Here is a 22448-nt window from a genome sequence, read left to right on the forward strand (position 1 = left end):
CACACTGTGAGACAAAAACAAGATTATATAGAGTAGCCCAAATTTGTATTTTAATTTGTAAATTGCAAAGTGTGTTTTTCTCATTCTCACTAAATGTAGATTTCTTGCAGGTTGCAATTTTCCTACTGATTATAATCCACAATATTTTAAGCAATGTATATATATATATATATATATATATATATATATATATATACACACTGGTCTCTAAATCTCAAGTCAACCATCAAAGAGGAGGAAGGAATGCTAAAGCGTATGGGGTGTTTCATTTAATTTTTCATTTTGTCCAATTTCATCTGAGCTCAGGTGCCTTCCAAGCGAAGAAGAATGAGTAAGTCTGTTAATGGTACTCCTGAATGATTGGTTTAAGGTGGACCATTGAGACCACTGGGACCAGTCCATGCGAGGGTAGACTCTCTGTAATACCGCCCTGCGAAACAGGATATACGCCCATGGGTCTAGGATCTGGTTCCAAGAGGCAAAGCGCAGCCACAGCAAAAGATATATGACCTGGAGAGGATGTCCACTCAGCACAGTTTGTGCAATAAAGACCTGGCAGAGGAGGAAGGAAACAAATGAAATTAGCATAATTAAAATTCCTTCGATGAGGTGGAAATTCACAAAGGAAGTCCGACTTGCATTAATCACACATAATTAACAAGATCAGTGTGATGGGAAATGAGAGCTAAGAATGAAATTAGTGGAATTAATTGGATTTGCATTAAATGAACAGTAAGTCACATTAACCTTTCGACTGCAGCTTTTTTTTGGGGGGAAATTAAAAGTTTGCTTCATTGAACAGTCAGTTGACGTAGACAACCCATGCCGAGTGACCATGAAGCTAATTTACTCTTCAGTATGTACTTTAGATACCTTGTCAGAGGAAATGGCAATATATTTAAAAAAAAACAGTTCATATCATATTGTGTGTCAATAAATTTTTCATGCACACATTTTATGCACATTCACATGCACTCCACTCCAAAACTAAAAAGAAAATAAACAAATTATCCTCCAGGACACCCAAAAGGTCTCCATATTCTGTATGTTTAAAAAACGAATATTCAATATTGTGCCCTGATTTGTGATTCGAGCATTTTGTTTTGATTATATTTTTTTGGAGGGTGGGTTGGGGGTCTGTGGTCGGAACTCAAATCATGTCAGCTGCATTTAGCCTTCGATAAGTCAGCCAACTATGAATAAGTCAGATCTGGGAATAAGATCTTGGTTTGTGGAAAATTGGACTTTCTTGGTTAAGTTTAAAATAAAATAACTACTTTTTTGAATTGTGGACAGTCTGCAACTTTTCATACGCCGTTAGATGATCTGAATTCCCTACAAAAGTTTACATGCCCGCTGATGTTAAAGGACAGCTTGATGTAACATGCCAAGAATAAATGACAAGAACCAGAAAGCAAGTACAGACAGCAGTGGCATCACAAAGAAGCTAACCTAGTATTATGCAGATAGAATGGGTTTTAGGAGAACAGATGTGGAAATGAATCAACGTGGTTTGGCTTGTTGGAGCGCACAGACCGAAGTTAAGAGTGGTCACTGACGATTATGGTGTCCTTTCACATTTCACTCGCCTTATTCGGGAAACGTGACACATGATGTATATCCACGGGTCAAATATCTGATTGCAGGTGGCCAAGCGTATGTATAACAAAACACTTTCATCTTTTACGGCTTCCACAGTCGAAGAGTTCACCAGAATATAAATCTGTGCAAGGTATCACACAACCAGGGTTAGACCGGGCAATAAATATTCCATTTAACTGGCCTGTAAACATCACACCCATATTGTTTGCTGCGGGCAAATTAGCATAAATACACACAATGTGAAAATGTAAATCTTTATGTGCAGAATGTGACTTGGTAAACTCTAGTAGTTTAAAAAATATGACATTGTTTTGTGAAACCATTGTTTAGTATTGAAAAAAAATCATATCATAAACATTATGAAATGCGAAGGCGTGTTTTGACATAAATATTCTTTACTGTGGTCCGAATGTAAAAAATGAGTTATTAGCAAAAGATGCTTGGATATCGAATGATGAATGTGTTTCGGTAGAAGGAGATATGAAGTCTTTCTATCGTTCTTAACTGTCACTTAAAATGGAGAACATATCGTACAATAAAATGTCAAATAAACATAATACCAATTTCTAACTTTGATGACAACTGACAACTGAGGTTGATAAGGTAAGGCAAGATCTTTAAGGTAGGATGTTGCATGAATATTCCATGCAGGGGTCGGAAACTCTGGCCCTGGAGGCCCACAATGTTACGTGTGTTAAATGTTTCCCTCCTCTAACAAACCTGATTCATCAGGGACATTATCAGGGTTCTTCCGAGCTTGGTAATGACCGGATCATTTGAATCAGTTATGTTGGAGGAGGGAAACATCGAAAACATGGAGGATAGCGCCCGTTGAGGATGGGAGTTGCCCAAATATGATTTAGTTCTTTAATCAAGTCTGTTTATAGGAAGCCAGTGCAGCAAACATACTGCAGCACCGAAATAATGATAATCCTTTCTCAATTCTAGTCATTGTATGGGACCAGATGTAGTCTTTAAACTATTTATTGGATTATTGGATTACAGAGTTAAAATAATGAGGGGAGAGGATCACATTCGAGATAGCAGCAAATATGTTTTATTTCCCGGTGTTAACCAAATGAAAACAAATGGTATCAGCAATTTGGATAGCCATGTGTATCACCTCCTACGTTGTACTTTATAGTCTCAGTGTATTTTGAGGTGCTATTGCAACAGAAAAAGGCCAAAAACTGACAGTGATGCATCACTAAATGTATCCTGAAAGTAGCCTTCTATGGTCCTCTGGCAAATGTTTTCCAAGCATTTGCTTTCAGCTTGCACATTTGGCTGATTTTAGCTATCACCACGGAGATTACCCGAACATACATTTTACATAAGTTTTCTTTTTGATGATGCTGTTTTGGCCTCTGCTGGACAGCAATTGACAACTGAAGCATTAAAATCCTGCGGATGATCTGCAAGTTTTTAGTTAAACTCACGAGGATGTTGCATTTGTGAGGAGCAATGAAGCATGTAGAAAGGAAGCACAGTAAAATGTCCTGGGATGAGATGATGCCTCATTATTGCAGTCCAGATTTTTAAAAAATGTCAGAAAAGGGTGCCAGATGCTTTGGATGCCTTTCGGATATGCTAGTGCTTCAACTTGGATTCAACTCTTTACACAGTTTTGAGATGATCTACAGTGATAACCCTTTTTGAAATACATCATGGATGTTTCCTTAACTGTTTTTTTATCGGAGTCTCCTCTCCTTATATAGGCAAACATCAAAGCTTTCGTGATGCTAAATTGCAGGACAGGTTCTGACCTTGTCATGAATCCCTCAGGTTTTTTTTTTCAGTTTTAGTTCTCACTTGATAATTATCGTGAGTATGCCTTCTGCGTCCATAATTAGCTGTGAAAACGTGACTGCAATATTTTGATACATACTATTTAATGTGAACAAATAGACTTACCAGCATCGGGCACCAGCAAATGGAAGCAATGGCCATGATCAGGATCAACTGCACCATCATTTCCAATTCCTGATCACGGGGACGTTGCATTTTATCCTGTCCACAACATACCTTGATCAGTGTCACAACACTGATGGTATTCAACACAAAGGACACTGCGATGCATGTCAAGCCGAGCATGGAGAAGAGCAGAGAAAAGGTCAGGTCACTTCCCTCTGAACTAATGTTGAAAAAACACCAGGAGCCAGGCATCTGCATGTGGTAGCTCCCGACTCCTGCCAGAGGCAACAACGCTATGCAGCCAGCAATGAACCACACCAGCAACAACAGGAAGACTGTTCGTCTCTTGGGCACGGTGGTGCTGCGTGTAAATGGACGGGTGATGCCAATGAAGCGCTCCAACGCCATCGCGGCGCCAAGCAGCAACGGACACAGTCCGTAGAAGACCATCGACATTCCCATGAAGTTGCAGAAATGACAGTGTGGGTCTAAATAACGCCAGTTGAAGTGTATTATGTGAAAGGACACCACAATGCTGCCTGTAACCAGCAAACCCATAAAGTCAGTGACTACCAGGCCGCCCAGGAAAATGAGGAAGGAAGAACGTGAGCTGCTGTGAGTCCTCTGGAATGACTTGATAAGAACCACAAAGGCGATGAGATTGGAGGAGATACCCAGCACACTGAAGATGGAGGAGAAGTATGCTGAGGCGATGGTGGGCACAAACTTGAACGGAGGATTATTAATGGTGTAGCAGATTGGGGTGTTGTTGGAGAGTGGTTGGGCAGAAGTGTTCATGGTTTCCAGATGAGGTGGTGGGTTGGATTTTGAAGAATAATATCACTCTATAGAGTTTGGCTCTTCAACCTGAAAAAAAAAAAAAAAATTCGTCATCCATTTCATATATCCATATTATAGTTCCATTTGGCCCTTGTGAGGATAAGCAGATAAGAAAATGGATGGATGGGTGGATGAATGGCTAGAATTGTTCAACTGATCAATCACACACATAAACCCCATTTAACTCACATGGTTATTTTAAGTCATTGGTTTGTTGCACAGTATTTTTTGCATGCATACGAATATTAAATTACCCTCCCAGTCTTTTCAGCACAGACACTGGACAATTACATAATATTGGGAGAAAATGATTAATACATGTTTGTAAAATTTTACATTTTGAAAAGGGGCAGTAGATAGTTTCTCATGGCACACCTGACGCTCTCTAGCACTAGTGTACCGCGGCACAGTGGTTGAAAATCATTGGTCTGAAGAGTTCACATTCCACATTGATTTTGGAAATTGTGGACATTGTGTCTTCAAAGAGGGGAAAAAATGGCCCGGACTGTTATAGACGCATAGTTCGAAAGCCAACATATGTGCTGGTATGGGCCTCTGTTAGTGCCAATGGAAGTGATGACTTACACATCTGTGGAATCACCATTGATACCAAAACGTTTGAATAATATTTTTTTTCTTATAGACAATTGATTTTTTTCAGCAAGATAATGCAAAACCACATCCTGCGGGTGCACAGCTGGTCAAAAATATTTCGAATGTGTTGTAACCATAAAATTCGAAATTCATGATTATTTGGTAAAAACAATTTAAAAAATTCAATCATTGCAATTATGTTTTGATTTATGTTGAACACAATGTTCCAACTTCATTGGAATGAGGTTTTGTATGAATACATTGAAGACACATTTATTGCAGCTACAGTGCTGGGCAGATTCACAGGTGGGTTGGTCAACTCATGCCAAGGGTATTAAAATAATTAACTGAAAAATCAGCACACAAGTACATTCCTCCACCTTTTTGGTTTTATTTTTGTATTTATTTTTACAAAAAAACTTTTTGTTTTTTTTAATTTAAATCTTACCTCCACAGGTTTTCAAAAGTAATCCATATACAGATACATTATTAAATAGTTCGCAAAAAAATACTTCTGAGATGAATTTGAACTTGAACAAAAGAGTTGTGTGGTCTATACAAGCAATTAACAATTCAAACACGAGACAGATTGCTCCTGGCACCAAGTGAAAAAATGCCATTAGATAAAAGTGCCTATTAGTTTAGAATCAATATGTCTACTTGAAAACCACAGGAACCTAAATGTGTATGTTGCCTGCAAAAATGATGCAATTGCACTAATTTTAAGATTGCAATTTCCTAGTCTGTGTTTTTATTGTCTGAATATTAGTGGGCCTCTACGAAGAGAGTTTGCCTCTGCTCACTCTCAGTAAAATTAGATATGTACCACCACCGTGGGTATCAAACCTTTTGCACCTCGAAAAAACCTTTAGGTTTCCAAGTGTGACATTAAAATGAAAATACAGAAGTTCCGTATTGAGGTTCTATTTTCGCCAAATATGTTTACAATTATTTTGAGTTACTTTAACATTTGTACTTAAATATAAGAAAATATAACTTTCTGTTAATACAATTTCAAGACAACCAGTGAGCTTATTTATTTATGTATGTATGTATGTATGTATGTATGTATGTATGTATGTATGTATGTATGTATGTATTTATTTATTTATTTATTTATTTATTTATTTATTTATTTATTTATTTATTTATTATCCTGTACAGTAAATGTACAGAGTGCCGCTCTGTTGCATTTAACTTTTGAATAGAATACATGATGATACATGATTTCTTTTATATTTTTAATACCCAATATAGACTGTTCCATTGCACATCAATTCCTACCGCATATACAGTATCTAGTCAACTGAAAAACTACTGTATATAAATCGGCTTTCTGAGCACGGTTCATTCAGTCTTTGTAGGAGACTTAGTTAACTATGCTACAACACCATTTAATTCACCCTAGAACAAGGTGAACTATAGGCATGGAGCTTGTGAAGACGTTTCCATCTTGAAAGAAATAACACAATACAGGTTTCTTCTCATTGATTCAATCTATCAGAGTATATTTTCCTGTAATTTCCATATAATTTGTCTTGAAGTAAAGAAAAAAAATTAGAAGCAGACTAAGATACGTACATGACGAAAATATCTTGGTAAACAATTAAGATTCTGAGGTGTATACATATAACACGTCGGTCCAATACCAAATTCATCAGTGAAAGCATCTCTTCAGAGATCTCACGTATTTGTTCTCCAAAATATTTTTTTCTCATAAAAAGAGTTTCTGTAGAGTAAAATGATGATTTCTGGGTGTGCCTTAGATCTCTTTCATTTATAGGACAGTTACATTCTGCTATTCTTATTTCAGTCACTTCAGCAATATTATAAGTACTGTATTGTATTGAGGCGACTTGATAGAGACATATATTTACCACTTTTTGCTGAGGTTTATAAACCAAGAGCTACCAATTTGGAAATTCCGTTTAATTACTACTATTGGTACACTCATAAACGCACTATATTGGGCCATTTTTGCTTCGGCCTAACTTCCACACTCAGATGTAACCAAAAACAAAATTATGACATTTCCAGGTAACAACACCAATGCTGGTCTGTAAACTACAACTGCTGTGTGTTTTGTATATTTTGTGAGGTGGTCAACCAATGAGTTGTTCTCTTACCATTAGAGGGGCTGAGAAGTTGACTTTGAGTTCTCCATCCAGACCATTAATATAACGCAGTAGCAACGGGAGACAGGGAACAACTTTCATTGTGTGCACCTTGTTAAAGGAAAGTTAAAAATAATCACAATAGTAATCATAATCATAATAAAACAGAAATGTACAAAAAAAGTTAACTGCAACCCTTCAACATATCCTTTCCGCTGCGGCTGCTCAGCTCCCAACAGCTCAGATAATGATCTCCCCCTTGAGTCATGCTTCCTTTTGTTCCTTGCAAAAGGGGAAGGGCTTTGGGAACAGACTATTTGAGGGAAGATTTAGCTACACAGAAAATGTTCAAAGGATAAATGAGACATTTATAATGTTCCATAGGGGTATAAGGAATTCATTTTTACTGGTGAGCATTCGTCATCCTCTTACTGTTTTTCCCATAAAAGGATTACACTATGATCATATAAGCAATAAAAACAGCTTGTCCATGAAATAAAACACAAACATATTTAATATATTATCCAATGTATAAACTCATTCACTGCCAGACAATGTGCAAAAATGTGTCCACTCCAGTGCCAAGGTTTTTGTCATTTTCACTCAAATTCCAGGACCCACAGTATTTGAGTTTTAGGACGACATAAACATTCAATTCAGTGTAAGAAACCTTAGACGTTCTTCTTTCATGAGAAAAAAAGAGTTCATTCCTAAATTATGTGGGTCTGAAGTTGTATGAGCTTGAAACGAGGGTGGCTGTCCAAAATATAATGCAATGTTGTATTAGTTTATAGAGCGCTTTGACAACAGCTGAAGCTGGAACAAAGCGCTAATATCGAAATGCTGCCCCCTTGTGGAAGGGAAAAACATTGCCAGAGGTATGACCAGCGTGTTATCAGCACTCCAGCAAGAATAACCAAAATCTGAAACAACAAATTTGGGAATGGCGCTCTACGTCATATTGACAATTCCCAAATAAATTCGGAAATGGCAGTCAATGAGTTAAGGGAAATGATAGAAAACATGATCAATGTTTACATTGTTTAAGTCTTATCATGTAATTATTTAAGGTAGATAGTGCAGGTGTGGAGCAGTACCCCCAGTGTTATGAGTCAACTTTAAAATAATCTGAGTAAAATTATAAGAATTAAGTATTATAAATTATTATTTTTAATGGTAATTTGGACAGATATGTTACTTCAGGTGTATCATTTTGGAATCCTTCACTACAACCGTACACATAGAATAGCTCTCACTGTCAAAGAGGTTGATGACCACCGCCTTTGACAGACCTTGGCCCACTCCAAGTATATTTACTCTGTGTGTGTGTGTGTGTGTGTGTGTGTGTGTGTGTGTGTGTGTGTGTGCGTGTGCGTGCGTGCGTGTGCGTGCGTGTGTGTGTGTGTGTGTGTGTGTGCGTGTGTGTGTATATGTGTGCATGTGCGTGTGTGCACGTGTGTGTGAAGGATGTATTTTCCGGTGTATTAGGCACACTGATAAACCTTGATTTTCTTCAAAAGATGATCCTGCGCCTTTACAGTACACCGGTGCGCCCTACATGTGAAGTAATATTGAGCAACAACGGGTATTGCATTTACTGTAAGCAGCCACCAGCTCCATTTCCCCCTGCAGAAGTAGTGCGTAACCCCAGCCTCTACTGTAGCGCCTTATAATATGGTGTGTCTTTCATTTGGAAAAATGCAATATGTCGGTATATTATATTTCAAAACTATTTTCATTCATTATATATGGAAAAAAGTTTGAAAATACATCAATTCATTAGGGTTATGCCTTATGCACTGGATAATACGGCAGTATTTGACATTCTGTAATTTCAGTGTCCTTCAAAAAAACAAGGTCTCATCCACACAATCCCACAACACAACACAATCTGTAAATCATTACTTGAAAACATTGACAAGCAATTATGTAAATCACAATATTAAATAATGCTATTGTAAATAATTATTTTCCTCTGCTATTCCCTACACTTCGGCAGTCATGGGATATTTAGACAGTGTAATTAAGATTGAATTAAACATGTTTAATCAAATGAAGTTTAAAATGATTTCATCAATTTTGGCCATTCAATTTTGGCTATTCAATTTTGGCCATTCAATTTTAGCCATTCAATTTTAGCGGGAAAACCAGGAAATATTGTCTTGGCTGCTTTTGGAATTTAAAAACATAATGAAATTTCAGATCAATTTATCACTTCTTTTCTTCTCTTTGTTGATATAATTGGAATATTTCGTCTACTTTTACAACTCAAAGCTGGAACTCCCATTAACATTCGATTTTAATTTGCACGAGTTACACTGTTCCCAGCATCAATGTTTTGACCTTGTCTGAAATTGTCCTGGGCGCCAATCATAGGAATTGTTTGCATCTGTCCACTAACCACATCCGGATATACATTTTGGCTGCCTCTCGTTGAGTGAACACCTTAAAAGGATTGAGTGATTTCCACTGCATTACATGCAATCAGGCCGGCTTTTAACTGCCACACAAAACACACATTATTTCCTCCCGCTCTCATTTCACTGAGGGCTAAAGCTTTTACATGCATCTGTAGCAGAAATGTTGTGTGTGTGTGTGTGTGTCGAGTGTGTGTCGAGTGTGAGTCTGCGTCTGTATATGTCTGTGTGTGTGTGTCTGTGTGTGAAGTATGATAATGCACAGATCATTAAGCAATCTAATTTTTTATTCAAAGATTTAAAAGGCCCAGATGAAGATGGGAGTTGTTTCAAATATTTCAGGGGAGCAACAAATGAAGTGAGATGTTTACAGTATTGTTCTCACAGATACATATTCATGATATGTTACCTGACGATGTATTCCATGCACAACATCCCTATATACGTATAATACAAATAGTAATATTCTGAATGGTTGTGGCATCTTTCAATTTAGTATTTTTGGTGAGTGAACATTTTGCATCTGCATCACATTTTCTTTTTAACACTTGAAAGAGTTGCCAAAAGGTTGAATGATTAATGTACTCTTTATTTATTTGCGTATTTATTTATTTACTTGGACTTCAAACCTATTCATGTCTCTGAAGTGCAGGTCTTAATTTGTCTGACTATGCACTGTCCCCTGTTGGTATGAAAGGGTAGCTTGCCCATTATTGAAAACTGCCCTTTTATAACTAACACTGTAGTACACATTAAATGCAATATTATGCCAATTTTAATATTTGTCTTCATCTTATTTTTACATCATTTATTTGTGCCGGACCACACATCTTGAAAGATACTTCCATTTTATTTTCAACTGTAAATCAGAAATACAGTCTTTCCTCCTATACAGGTCGGCCGGGGGCTGTATAACAAGGAGCAACATGCATGCAAAAATAACTCCATATATGATGATACGATCAAATTGTGAAAAAGAAACACTTCAGTTTCATCTCACATTCCTTTCATTTAGCTCCCATGTGTCCATCAATCAACAGCAGCCCCAAGCACTGCTGTTTTGTTCATAGTCTAATGAGCTGTTAACATTCTGCAAAAATAAACAGACATCACCCAAAACTGTGAAAACTAAACTCAAAGTGAACTCAGTCTGTGACAAAAGTCTCCATGGATACGCTGCAGTCACATTTCTTTTCTTGTTTTATTTAATTTAGGATTTAGCCCCGGGATGGGCAACTTGTGGCCCTTGATCACTGGTGACCCCTTGATTATTTTCCCATACACAAAAACGTTTTTGTTATTGTGTTATATAATTGTTATTGTTTATTTAATATTTGTTACAAACATCAATATCATTTGAAACATATATAATACACATTCAATTTATGTTTTCAAATAAAAAATGGGTGACTGGGCAATGGGGTAAAACATCCAGAATAATATCTACTGGTATGTTTCTTTTAATTGAAAAAAATTAAGAAAAAAAACAGTGAAATGCTAATGCACAGGTATCAATCTGGAATTGCATGACAAGATTTTCAAGTTGTAATCACCATTCCTCAGTAGATGGTAGATATGTCTGCATTGTAGTTTCAGTTGGTCGTCTACTGCGCTGTACTTCAACGTGGGTAGGCCTAATATTTTTGGGTGAATATAGAATTATACAATACAATACAATACAATATATATTAATTTATATAGTGCTTTAACAACAGCTGAGGCTGTAACAAAGCGCTTAACATGGACAGCCATTATATAGAGGGAATAAAGCAGTGACAAAGATAGTAGAAAGCTCCAGGGAGTGAAACAAAGATCAAATTGGAATTATGCCTCGTCGAATGCCAAAGAGTACAAGTGAGTTTTGAGGCGGCTTTTAAGATGGGCAGCGAGGTGGTTTGCCGAATGGTCAGTGGCAGGTCATTCTAGAGAGTGGGAACAGCAACAGAAAAGGCTCGATCCCCCACTGAGCTTCCGATTAATTTTTGGCACATCTAATCATGTCTGGTCACCAGAACTGAGGCGTCGTGAAGGTGTGTAGTGGTGGATTACAAACAGTCACATTCACACTTTTACGTGCACTCAGCACGATTACTGTTCAGATAAATTGATGAATAAATGATGAACAAGCCCAATCATCATCTGTCCAACACATTTCAATGCCCACACAGTAATGGTCTTCATCAAATGATTTTGCCTTCCATATTTTCTAAAAGCCACAAGCAGAGAGCACTCTTCATTAGAGGGCGACTTGTAGTGGATGCAAAGCTTTTATTTCTTCCAGCTTGCATTTATTCAATTTCAGATTTAATTGCTTGGTGGTGTATGGATGATATATGCTCAGAGAAATCAAGAGGTTGGTGCCAGAGTTCCTTTCCTCTGCTCATCATGGCACTCACAACCTTTTGTTTTTTTTCAGCTGAAACTCAATTTTGCAGCATCTAGTACTCATGCTCCAAACACAAACTCTGCCGGAATGTGATCTAATTGTGTCCAAATGGACATGTTTACAGGGAAGCTATAATGGTTCCGCTGCTCCTGGTTTCATGTGTCTTTAATTATTATCAAATTATTCACTTGAAAGTGTTATGGCGCAGACAGCTCTGTCCGGTTTTATTCCATGCCATAATTTCTGTGCTTTCCCATTACGAAGCTATTATCCCTAGATTTGCTAAGTATTTTAGCTGACGTTTGAGACCAATGTGCTAATGAGCTGTAAGGGGAAGACTTTTATCAAGAAATAAGCCTAAATGTAAAGACTAATATGAATGCAACTTTTAACAGTTTTTTTTTCAGGAGATTGACTGTAGGGCAAACATGCGTGAAAAGAAAAATTCCTTCATTCTGTTTGCAGACACAAAAAGAGCAGATGTGTATTTTTTGTAATGATTTACAACGATTTACAGAATATATATCTACAGATACCTCCAATGAAGAGAAAGCGGTCCGGAAAATGAATGAATGAATGACTGACTGACTGACTGACTGAATGAATGAATGAATGAATGAATGAATGAATGAATGAATGAATTGTAATGCCCCTCAGCGTGACAAATGATGCGCAGAGTCGCTGGTATAGCGAGTCGGTCTTTTATTAGCAAATTTAGCAGTTTTATCACACAAACAGGAGCTGTTGTTACGCCACAACTCACGCGCAGACAATCCCTCAGGCATCCTGCCTAACCCCCGTTCTCGGGTCCTCCCTTCTCTCCGTGTGTGTCGTCACGGGACCCCAACAAGCCCAGCCCCCAAACATGCATAACACAAGCACTGAACGTTACACTACCCTCCCCTTTATGAAACCCTCGCCCCGAGGGGTCAACAAAAAAGTCCTCAAGTCGCTGTGGCCTTCGTCTGCGTCTCTGTGGTCGACCTGGCTGTGGCTCGGTTCCCCCCTGCGCTGGCTGACTCGGGGCAAAACTGGAGGAGGGTGGGGAACCTGGGCTAACCAGATTACCTGACGTGGACGAAGCAGACCCCGCCTCAAATACAGGAATACTGCTGCCCCGGTAGGGGGTGAACCTGTCCCGATGTAGAGCAATTTTCCTGCCCCTGGGGGGACCGCTACCCAATAACAACCTCCCCCACCCGCTCGAGTACCCGACAAGGGCCATCCCAGTGGCTGTCTAGTTTGGGGCAGCGGCCTTTTTTCCGTTTGGGCGTATACACCCAAACCAGTTCCCCGGCCCGGAAGTCTCGCCCCTTGCTCCGCACGTCATAATTCCTCTTTTGGCGTGCTCCGGCTTTCTCCAGCTGGTCCCGTGCGAATGCGTGCGCTGCCTCCAGCCGATCCTGCAGTCGACGGGCATACTCCAGCCCCGGCTGGTCCTCTGGGCCGCCTGGTGGTCTTCCAAACGCCATTTCTGCCGGTGTCCGTATTTCCCGGCCCAGCATCAGCAGAGCAGGGGTACAGCTGGTGGAACTCTGAACCGCTGATCGATAAGCCATCAGCACCAGTGGGATGTGCCTGTCCCAGTCACGTTGGTGTGTGGAGGTGAGGATGGCGAGCTGCTGTTGCATGGTGCGGTTGAATCGTTCCACAAGTCCATCACTCTGCGGATGCAAGGGAGTGGTGCGCGTCTTCTGCATGTCAAGGCGTTCACACAGAGCAGCGAACACCCTGGACTCAAAATTTCTGCCTTGGTCACTGTGGATGATATCTGCAGTTCCAAACCGGCAGAACATGCCCTCCAGTAGCGCATCAGCTACTGTTTCCGCCTCTTGGTCTGGCAGTGCGTATGCCTCTGGCCACTTGGTAAAATAGTCCATTGCACACAGCACGTAGCGATTCCCTCTGTCTGTCACAGGGAAAGGGCCCATGATGTCCACAGCAACTTTCTCCATGGGCGCACCAACCCTTTGTTGCTGAAGTGGTGCGTGTGATTGGGCTTGAGGTTCTTTGTAGGCCATGCACTCATCACAGCGCCGACAGAAGTCCTCTACGTCCCGTCGGTGCTGCCCCCAATAGAACCCTTGGCATAGCCGTCGGAGGGTCTTTGTGCTGCCAAAGTGTCCCGAGCCGGTGCCCCCATGACATGCTCTCAGCACCGTCTCTCTGAGAGCTCTTGGCACGACCACCTGCCATCTCTCTTCTCCGGTGGCAGGTTCTTTCCAGGCTCTCTGCAGCACGCCGTCCTTGAGGCGTAAGCCATCAAACTTGCTCCAAAGGCCTTTGGAAGCAACAGAGAGTCCCATCACGCCTTCCCAGGGCGGCCTCCTGCCACTCTGGACCCACTGCCGCACGGGGTTGAGATCGTGGTCCTCCTGTTGTTTTTAAAGCCCACTCAGCAGTGTCCACAGCCTCCAGGGTGCAGCATGTCGGCACAGCAGCAGCCGCTTCCCCGCAAAGCTCCAACTCCCTGGCATCTCGCCGGTCACAATAGCTGAAGCCACTAATGGAACATGGCCGCCGGGAAAGTGCATCTGCATTAGCGTGCTGAGCCCCAGCCCGATGCACCACAGTGAAGTGGAATGCTTGCAGCTCCTCGAGCCACCGTGCTACTTGGCCTTCTGGTTCCCTGAACGACATCAACCACTGCAGTGCGGCGTTATCTGTTCTGATGGTGAAGGGCACGCCACACAGGTAGTACTTGAAGTGGCGTGTCGCCAGAACAACTGCTAGCAGTTCACGTCTTGTAACGCAGTACCGTCGTTCACTTTTATTGAAAGTGCGGCTGAAATAGGCTACCACTCGCTCACCTTCTGGCCCCACCTGGGACAACACTGCCCCCATGCCGACATTGCTCGCGTCTGTGTCCAGCAAAAAAGGCAGGGATGGATCAGGAGGGGTGAGGACAGGAGCGTTCATGAAGGCTTTTTTTAGGCTGGAGAATGCCTCCTGACAATCCAGCAGCCACACGAAGGGTTCATTATCTTTCAGGAGGCGGAACAAGGGTGCTCCAATAGAAGAAAATCCTTTCACAAACCGCCTGTAGTATGAAGCTAGTCCCAAAAAACTTTTTAACTGCTTCTGGTCCCTTGGTACTGGCCAGTCTTTGATTGTGCTGACTTTCTCCTCCAGCGTGCTGATGCCCTTACCGTCCACTAGATGGCCCAAGAATTCCACTTTTTGCTGCATGAAGTGGCACTTATCTGGGTGCAGTTTCGGCCCAGCTGCCGCAATCTTCCCCAGCACCAGTCTCAGAGATTCCAGTGCCACTTGAAAAGAATTACCATGGACGAGGACATCATCCAAATACACCAGGCACTTTTGCTTCGGAATGTTTGTGAGTATTGTGTCCATCAAACGCTCAAATGTCCCTAGTGCATTGCATAGGCCAAAACTCATGACCTTAAACTGCCAGTGTCCTCGTGTGGTGCAGAATGCCGTCTTGGGCTTGGACTCTGTGGTGAGAGGGACTTGCCAGTAGCCACTCCGCAGGTCAAGTGACGAGAACCATGCAGAACCCGAGACCAGATCCAAGGTCTCGTCTATGCGTGGTAGTGGGTAGCAGTCTTTCTTTGTCACCTTATTGAGCGGTCTGTAGTCCACACAAAACCGCGATTTGGTGCTCTTTTTCTTGGGGACCATGACCACGCCAGACGCCCACGGACTGTCGGAGGGCTCGATAATCCCTGCCTTGAGCATGGCACGGATCTCTTGATCTGCGGCTTCCTGCTAGGCTAGAGGCAGGCGTCGAGGACGAACCTTCACTGGTCGCGCGTCACCCGTGTCGATGTGGTGCTCGACCAAGTGAGTGAGGCCCACCTCATTCTCACTGAGAGCAAAAATGTCATTAAATTCCCACAGTACCTGCCATAACTGCTCCTGCTGCTCGACACTTAAGCCATCACAGTTCTTCTGCCAAATGGACCGGATAGCCCCAGTCCGGCTCTCTGCTGATTGACCCGGGGTCAAATTGACTGGCATGGCTGGGTTGGATCCAGTTGGCGCCCCCGGTGGGGAGACCATCACAGGCCGAGCGAACTCTACCCAATCTACCGTAGAAAGCTGAGGAGTCAGCACTGCTGCTGTCTTGGTCAGGCTGGTTTGGGTCATCGGTGCATCCGTGCTCTCTGCTGACGGTTCCGCCGTGTTGATGGCCACCTCTGGTGCACTCTGTCGAGACGCCGTGATCAGCTCCACATGCTGACCGCTCGGCAGGATGAGTACTCCAGCTCCCAAGTCCACCACACATTTTGCGGCTTTTAAAAAGTCTCGTCCCAAGATACAGGGGTCACTCACGTCAGCTACCCAAGCTGAGTGGGTTGTCGACAAACCCCCCAGAGTGAAAACAAAGTTCCCTTCACCTTGCATCTTGGCCGTTTCACCGGTCACGGTCCTCAGTTTTGTGAGGGTCGATTTTAAGACGGTTCCCGCTGGAACAACGTCAGGCCTCACAATTGTGGCTGACGACCCAGTGTCCACCAAGGCTGTACAGGAAATGTCCCCAATTTGCACGCGAACATGACTGGGGTCCCCCACGTCTGTCCACCCCACCATGATCGCTTTCTCTCCACGTGCAGATTGTAATTTCCGGCTACTCACTGGAGGGGTCCGCGTTGACCGGGCTACGCAGACCCTTTCCCGTTTCCCTGGTGGTTCAACATCTTTGGGCAGCGTCGTAGCAGATGACCTGGCTGGCCACACCCCCAGCAGACAGCAGGGCGAGCACGTCGACCACTTCCTTCCTCCCGTTGTGCTGGGCGGGTATTTATCGCACACACCAGCTCATCCACCCACGCTGGCTGGCGCTCCTCACCTCCTGACAGCGAGGTCGCCAAAACGGGGCAAGCCGCCGTCGGTAGTACTCCTCTGGCTGCGATCTCCCTCTCCGTAGCAAGAGCGAGTGCTTCTCCGAGCGCCGCTGGGTGGGCAAGCTGGACGTGTAGGCGCAGTTCATCTGGTCTGAGTGCTTGGATGAACTGGTCCCGGATAAGTTCATCTTGGATGTCCTTTGGCATCCCAGCATATGCCCGCCGGCCGAGGCTCTCGATCTCATGGGCAAGACAAGGCAGCGGCTCCCCAGGATGTCGATCACGCCGTTTTAGCTCGCAGCGCAAGGAGTCCTTCAAATTAACATCCCCGAAACGCCTCTGTAAGGTGCCCACCAGCGCGCAGTAATTGAGTCTCTCTCCAGGGCTTAGTAGCAGTAGACAGGAAGTAGCCTCGTCGGTTAATGAAAGTGCCAACTGTGCCGCTTTCACCTTGTCTGGCCAGTTTGCCGCGTCTGCCACCAATTCAAACTGGGCCCGATAAGCCTCCCAACCTCCTTTCCCGGAGAACTTGGGGGGTTTCATGGGGGGCCAAGCCAACCCCAGGGCGCCGCCATCAATGCTTCCGTCAACCCTCGTGGCCGCTACATCCCGGCGTGGCGCCGTAATGGCGGACTCGCGCTCATTTCGGCACGGATTGTCAACATAATTATCATAAACATGACCTCGCTGTGTGCCACTTGACATTGGCATGTCTATCACGCATGGCGCTGCTTCTTTCTTTACCGTAGCCGGGTCGCCGTGCTGAACGGCCTCCTCCTTTACCGTAGCAAAGTTGCCGAACATTTTTTTTTTCAGCAGTTGAGCGTACGACGGAAAATCCGGAGCTTCTGACACCAATGTAATGCCCCTCAGCGTGACAAATGATGCGCAGAGTCGCTGGTATAGCGAGTCGGTCTTTTATTAACAAATTTAGCAGTTTTATCACACAAACAGGAGCTGTTGTTACGCCACAACTCACGCGCAGACAATCCCTCAGGCATCCTGCTTAACCCCCGTTCTTGGGTCCTCCCTTCTCTCCGTGTGTGTCGTCACGGGACCCCAACAAGCCCAGCCCCCAAACATGCATAACACAAGCACTGAACGTTACAGAATGAATGAATATATCCATCGATCCATCCATCCATCCATCCATCTAACTATCTATTATTTTTATTTTAATGACAGCAATCTGACATCACAGCCCTATTGTTGGACACATATAGGCTGTAAGGACTTGGGGAACATAAGACAGAAGATTGTAAATAACAGCATAGGGACATAAACACAAAAGCCACGGTGCAGTACATTTTTAGAACGACCGCTGCTTACTTCTGGTAGATTTTTCCCACGGACCATAGCCAAGCCATTCTGTGAAACTAACTAGAGTACTCAAGACACTTTCATGCTCAAGGTCCCTTTTTTAACACAACGACAAAACTGCAATCAAATATTTGTTTCACTGTGCATAATGGTTGAGATGCATTGGTGACTCCACCGCTGTGTACGATGAAGCGTAACTAATCATGCCTCAGAACAGCGTGATTAACATTAACAAGCGCCTCTGGAGAAAACACGACAATTCAATACATCAATTGTGTTAAATTGAATGGAAATTGCACATCAGTAGTTATAAATGTTAAGACATTTATGACCCTATGTTTCCTGCAGAGGGCAGCAAAGTCTTTCTTGAATCCCAACATGACGTCTCAAGTCTTGCACGTGGAGAGTACGTTGACCCCGTAAGAAACAGAACGCATTTGCACCCGAACACACGTCCGAGTGTCTTTCTTTATATTTTCACGAGGAATATTTTTAATGACTCTTATTTGATGTGGCTCGTGTCCCAGTCATGCTCGTGGCAGGAAGATGGAGTGAACGCACATTATCATTTCAATGCCAATATGTGCAATATGATCACTGACTGCGGTGTCGGCATTGGTTTATGCTTCATTGCTCCTCGGCTTTCTTTCCAGCTTCTGATACCTTTTTAGTGAATCAGTAGGCATGAGGCATGATGCCCGTGTGACACTTTTACTGTTCTGTCTGGAGTTGAAATGTCGGTACATGTCTTATTATAAAATGTGCTCATAAAGGGCTAATGGTGCATCATGAATATTTCAGAGACTTGAATACCATGTGGAAACGAGCTGTGCGGTGGGAGCGACTTTAACAAGCCCCTTGCGTGACAGATAACCTCTGTGGCCGACCTTTTTCCTTCTTTCGACTCTTGAAAAAAGACTTGATTGGATTGATTCGTCATTTGCGAAAAAAAGAACGTGGCCACGGGGCTGTGGATAATCCAATTTATCGCTTTGCCATTTATTACACATTTCTGTGGCTTTTGGGTCCACTGTCACATTGATTCGATGATTGCTTGCTTAGCTGGATCTTAATGAGCTACAGTCTGAATCACTGCATAATCTTCGCCCTAATTCACTCCCTCGTCAACCCTAACGCTCGGCCTGCTGGCTCGCCACGATGAAAAAAAAACAATGGAGTGAAATGTGGCGCAGTGAGTAGTCAATTAGGATCATCAGCCTTGAGATAGGGCGGCACTCGATGTGTGTTAGCCTTTCTGAATTGGCATCTCGCCTGTGATGTAGAGAAATGTTGGTGCAGGTCACAGAAGTCATTACAGTTTCCACACAAAAAAGCAACAGGGATTTGCTCTCCATTTCTTTTCCCTTTGTGACAGTACACCTTCCAAGTAAACAGATAGGAGAAGAGCCCCTCTCTCTGGAGGATTGATGAGAGAGCAAATATGAGGAGGTGAAGGTACAACCTTATCAGCCATTGTGCATGGCATTTATCCAACTTGAAGAAGGACTTAAGGAGACACCGGCGTGTTTGTCATGAGGCTGGTCGGTAAATATAGGAGGCAGCTAATCAGGCAATCTAATAACATAAAAATGGCACCATCTGTTTGCTTCATCGGTTGTGCTTCCTGTTCGTTGCTGCAGCCGATTTTTCTAATCGAAGCTGTAGTGTAATTATGACTGATGCACCAAAAGTCAGTGCTGCATGCCCTTGAGGCATCACAGTAAAAAAATTCCATTGGATATTTGCATGTTTAAAAGACTCCACGCAAGGGGAAGTCATGATCAAGAAGCCAGATATCAAAACCGACAAGGTAAGAGGATGAAAGTTGAAGAGGCTACAAGATGAGTTTGACAAATTAAGTTGCTTCAGTGATCTGAAAGACCGAGACTGTCAGTTAAATACTCACAAAAATCTTGTAATGCACTAGAGACCTCTGTGAGTCACTTGTTTTAGCGATGCCATCATATCTGTATGACATTACAAAAAAAGAGATTAGAGAACACCACAGAGGCAGCCACGCATCTACCCCCCCAAAAAACATGTCACATGTGAGAAGTTTGCAAGAGAAATAAGGATCACACAAGTAATTCGTTAACTCATTCACTGCCATACATTTGCAAAAATGTGTCCACTCTTGTGGCAGGGTTTTTTTTCATTGTCACTTGAATTCCAGGTCCCACAGAATAATGAGTTTTAGAACAACATAAACATTCAGTACAGCATTGGAAACCTTAGACTCTCTTCTTTCATCAGGAAAAAAGAGTTAATTACTAAATTATATGGGTCTGGAGTCATATGAGCTTGAAATGAGGGCGAGTTATATAACGCTTTAACAACACCCAAAGCTGGAACAAAGTGCTAATGTGGAAAAAAGGAAAATGGTGCCCCCTTGTGGAAAAGAAAAAAATGCTAGTTGCCATGGCCAGCGCTTTATCGACACCCAAGCAGGAAAAAACAAAACCCCAAAAAATTCGCAAATGGCGCTTTACGTCATATTTTCAATTCCCGAATTTGTGAATGGCAGTGAATGAGGTAAAATTAAGAAAAAAAGTGTTTTTGTGGCTTCAATCGATCAGATGACCAATTGCCATTGCAACAGTATTGTTCCAAATTTCCGCGAGATCACATTTTTCCACCATCTTACGTTATGTATAGGCAATTAGATACATTATGTGTGTGTATATGTAATGTAATTTCATTTTCAACACTGCTAATTCTCTCTCTCTCTCTCTCTCTCTCTCTCTCTCTCTCTCTCTCTCTCTCTCTCTCTCTCTCTCTCTCTCTCTCTCTCTCTCTCTCTCTCTCTCTCTCTCTCTCTCTCTCTCTCTCTCTCTCTCTCTCTCTCTCTCTCATTATTATATTTTCTTTTGTAAATAAGTTGTGAGTCAACTCTATTATTGACTTGAGTAGACTGTATTTTGCAGCCTACTAAACAATGGACAGTGACTCAACATGAATAATTCGTGAGAAATGTCATAATATAATAAAGCAAACATTGTTTTGGACATTTTTGATATTTTCAATGAGCGGTTGTATGAACAGCAGATACCTGCTGTGTCAAAAATCTTGGAATCACGACTAAAAACTTGAATAGTTCAAGCTAAGTCTTGGTCGACTCCAAAATATTCAAGAGGAATACAAGCGGTTTATTCAGAACTGCACAAAAATCTGTGATAAAGGGGAAATAAAATATAATGCAAAATAAAAATTGTGCACCAGGTTTGGCATGATACAGAATTATGTTCAAGACTTCCTGCAAATTATTGCACGGCGACTGTGGTTGTGAGGTCTGCTGCGACAAAGTGCAGAAACTCAGAGACATTTGGAAAGGATGTTGCTGTGATAATATGACGGTTTTCCATCATTTCCAATGTACTGTAGTTAGGGGCTTGGGGACTAGCATATTATTTTGTCCAACACCTCATTTTCCATTGCACTTGTCTGCATTAGAGTCAAGTACGAGCTGGAATGCTTCAAAGCTGACGAATTTAGACAATGCATTTGTGTTAAAAAGAATATACCACATAATTCTGAGTATCCACTCATGAAGACAAGTGTTATTTTTAAACTACTGTCGAGGCTGATATATTTTTAAACGATCCCTAGAATGTGGACACATGCGTTGCGGTTCAAACTTTTAAAGTATATAAATGGTCTGCTGTCGACTCAAAACACGTGTCAACAGCAAAAGATGAATTTAAGACAAGCTTTGGGGATTCCGGTTCTTATTTTGAGGTACGGCTGCATAAATAATAATAATAACTTTTTTTGGGGGGTTAACTCATTAACCGCCATTCCCGGATTTGTTCGGGTTTTGTTTTTTTTCATGTTTGGGGGGGTGATAAAGCACTGGTCATGGCCTCTGGCCATGTTTTTTTTTACCTTCACAAGGGGGCAGCATTTCCCTTTTTTCCATGATAGCGCTTTGTTCCAGCTTCAGCCATCATTAAAGCGTTATATATATATATATATATATATATATATATATATATAAACCAATACAGTATGTATTGCATTGTATTTTGGACAGCCACCCTCATTTCAAGCTCTTATATCTTCAGACTCACATAATTTAGGAATTAAATCTTTTTTTCTGAAATAAAGAAGAGAGTCTAAAGTTTCTTATGTTGCATTGAACGTTTAGGTAGTCCTAAAACTCAATATTCTGTGGGTCCTGGAATTTGAGTGATAATGACAAAAACCCTTCCACTGGAGTGGACACATTTTTCCATGTCTGGCAGTGAATGAGTTAAACTTGAGCTTTTGTCATGTTAATTCTTTGATGTCAAGTTAAGTTTTCAGTCTAAAAAAAGGTATAGGAATTCACCTCTGCGTTCCAAACTTCTTGGAGAGGGGTGCTGTGAAATCCTATTATTTGATTTAATTCAGCTCTTTTCAAAGTTAATCGTGGCTCTCCATATCACGTTGCCAAGTCTGAGTAAATGCAGTTGTC

General features: G+C 42.1%; 1 protein-coding gene across 2 annotated transcripts; it reads right to left on the minus strand.

Annotated features, from left to right (window-relative positions):
• Positions 1-206: 206 nt before the first annotated feature.
• Positions 207-7324, minus strand: tbxa2r (thromboxane A2 receptor). Of its 2 annotated transcripts, XM_089000885.1 has the most exons (4): positions 7077-7324; positions 3517-4383; positions 1590-1723; positions 416-552 (listed from the first exon to the last, which is right to left on the minus strand). In XM_089000885.1, exons 2-4 carry the CDS (start codon positions 4312-4314, stop codon positions 528-530), a joined length of 957 nt encoding a protein of 318 aa, XP_088857011.1. In that variant the 5' UTR covers positions 4315-4383; positions 7077-7324; the 3' UTR covers positions 416-527. The 2 variants fall into 2 exon arrangements, with proteins under 2 accessions (XP_088857010.1, XP_088857011.1); XM_089000884.1 differs by lacking the exon at positions 1590-1723 and having other exon boundaries at positions 207-552.
• Between the last annotated feature and the right edge of the window lie 15124 nt (positions 7325-22448).

This window comes from Hippocampus bargibanti, linkage group LG07 (genome assembly GCF_051943395.1).
Source record: "Hippocampus bargibanti isolate YZ-2025 linkage group LG07, ASM5194339v1, whole genome shotgun sequence".
In the NCBI taxonomy this organism is placed as follows: domain Eukaryota; kingdom Metazoa; phylum Chordata; class Actinopteri; order Syngnathiformes; family Syngnathidae; genus Hippocampus; species Hippocampus bargibanti.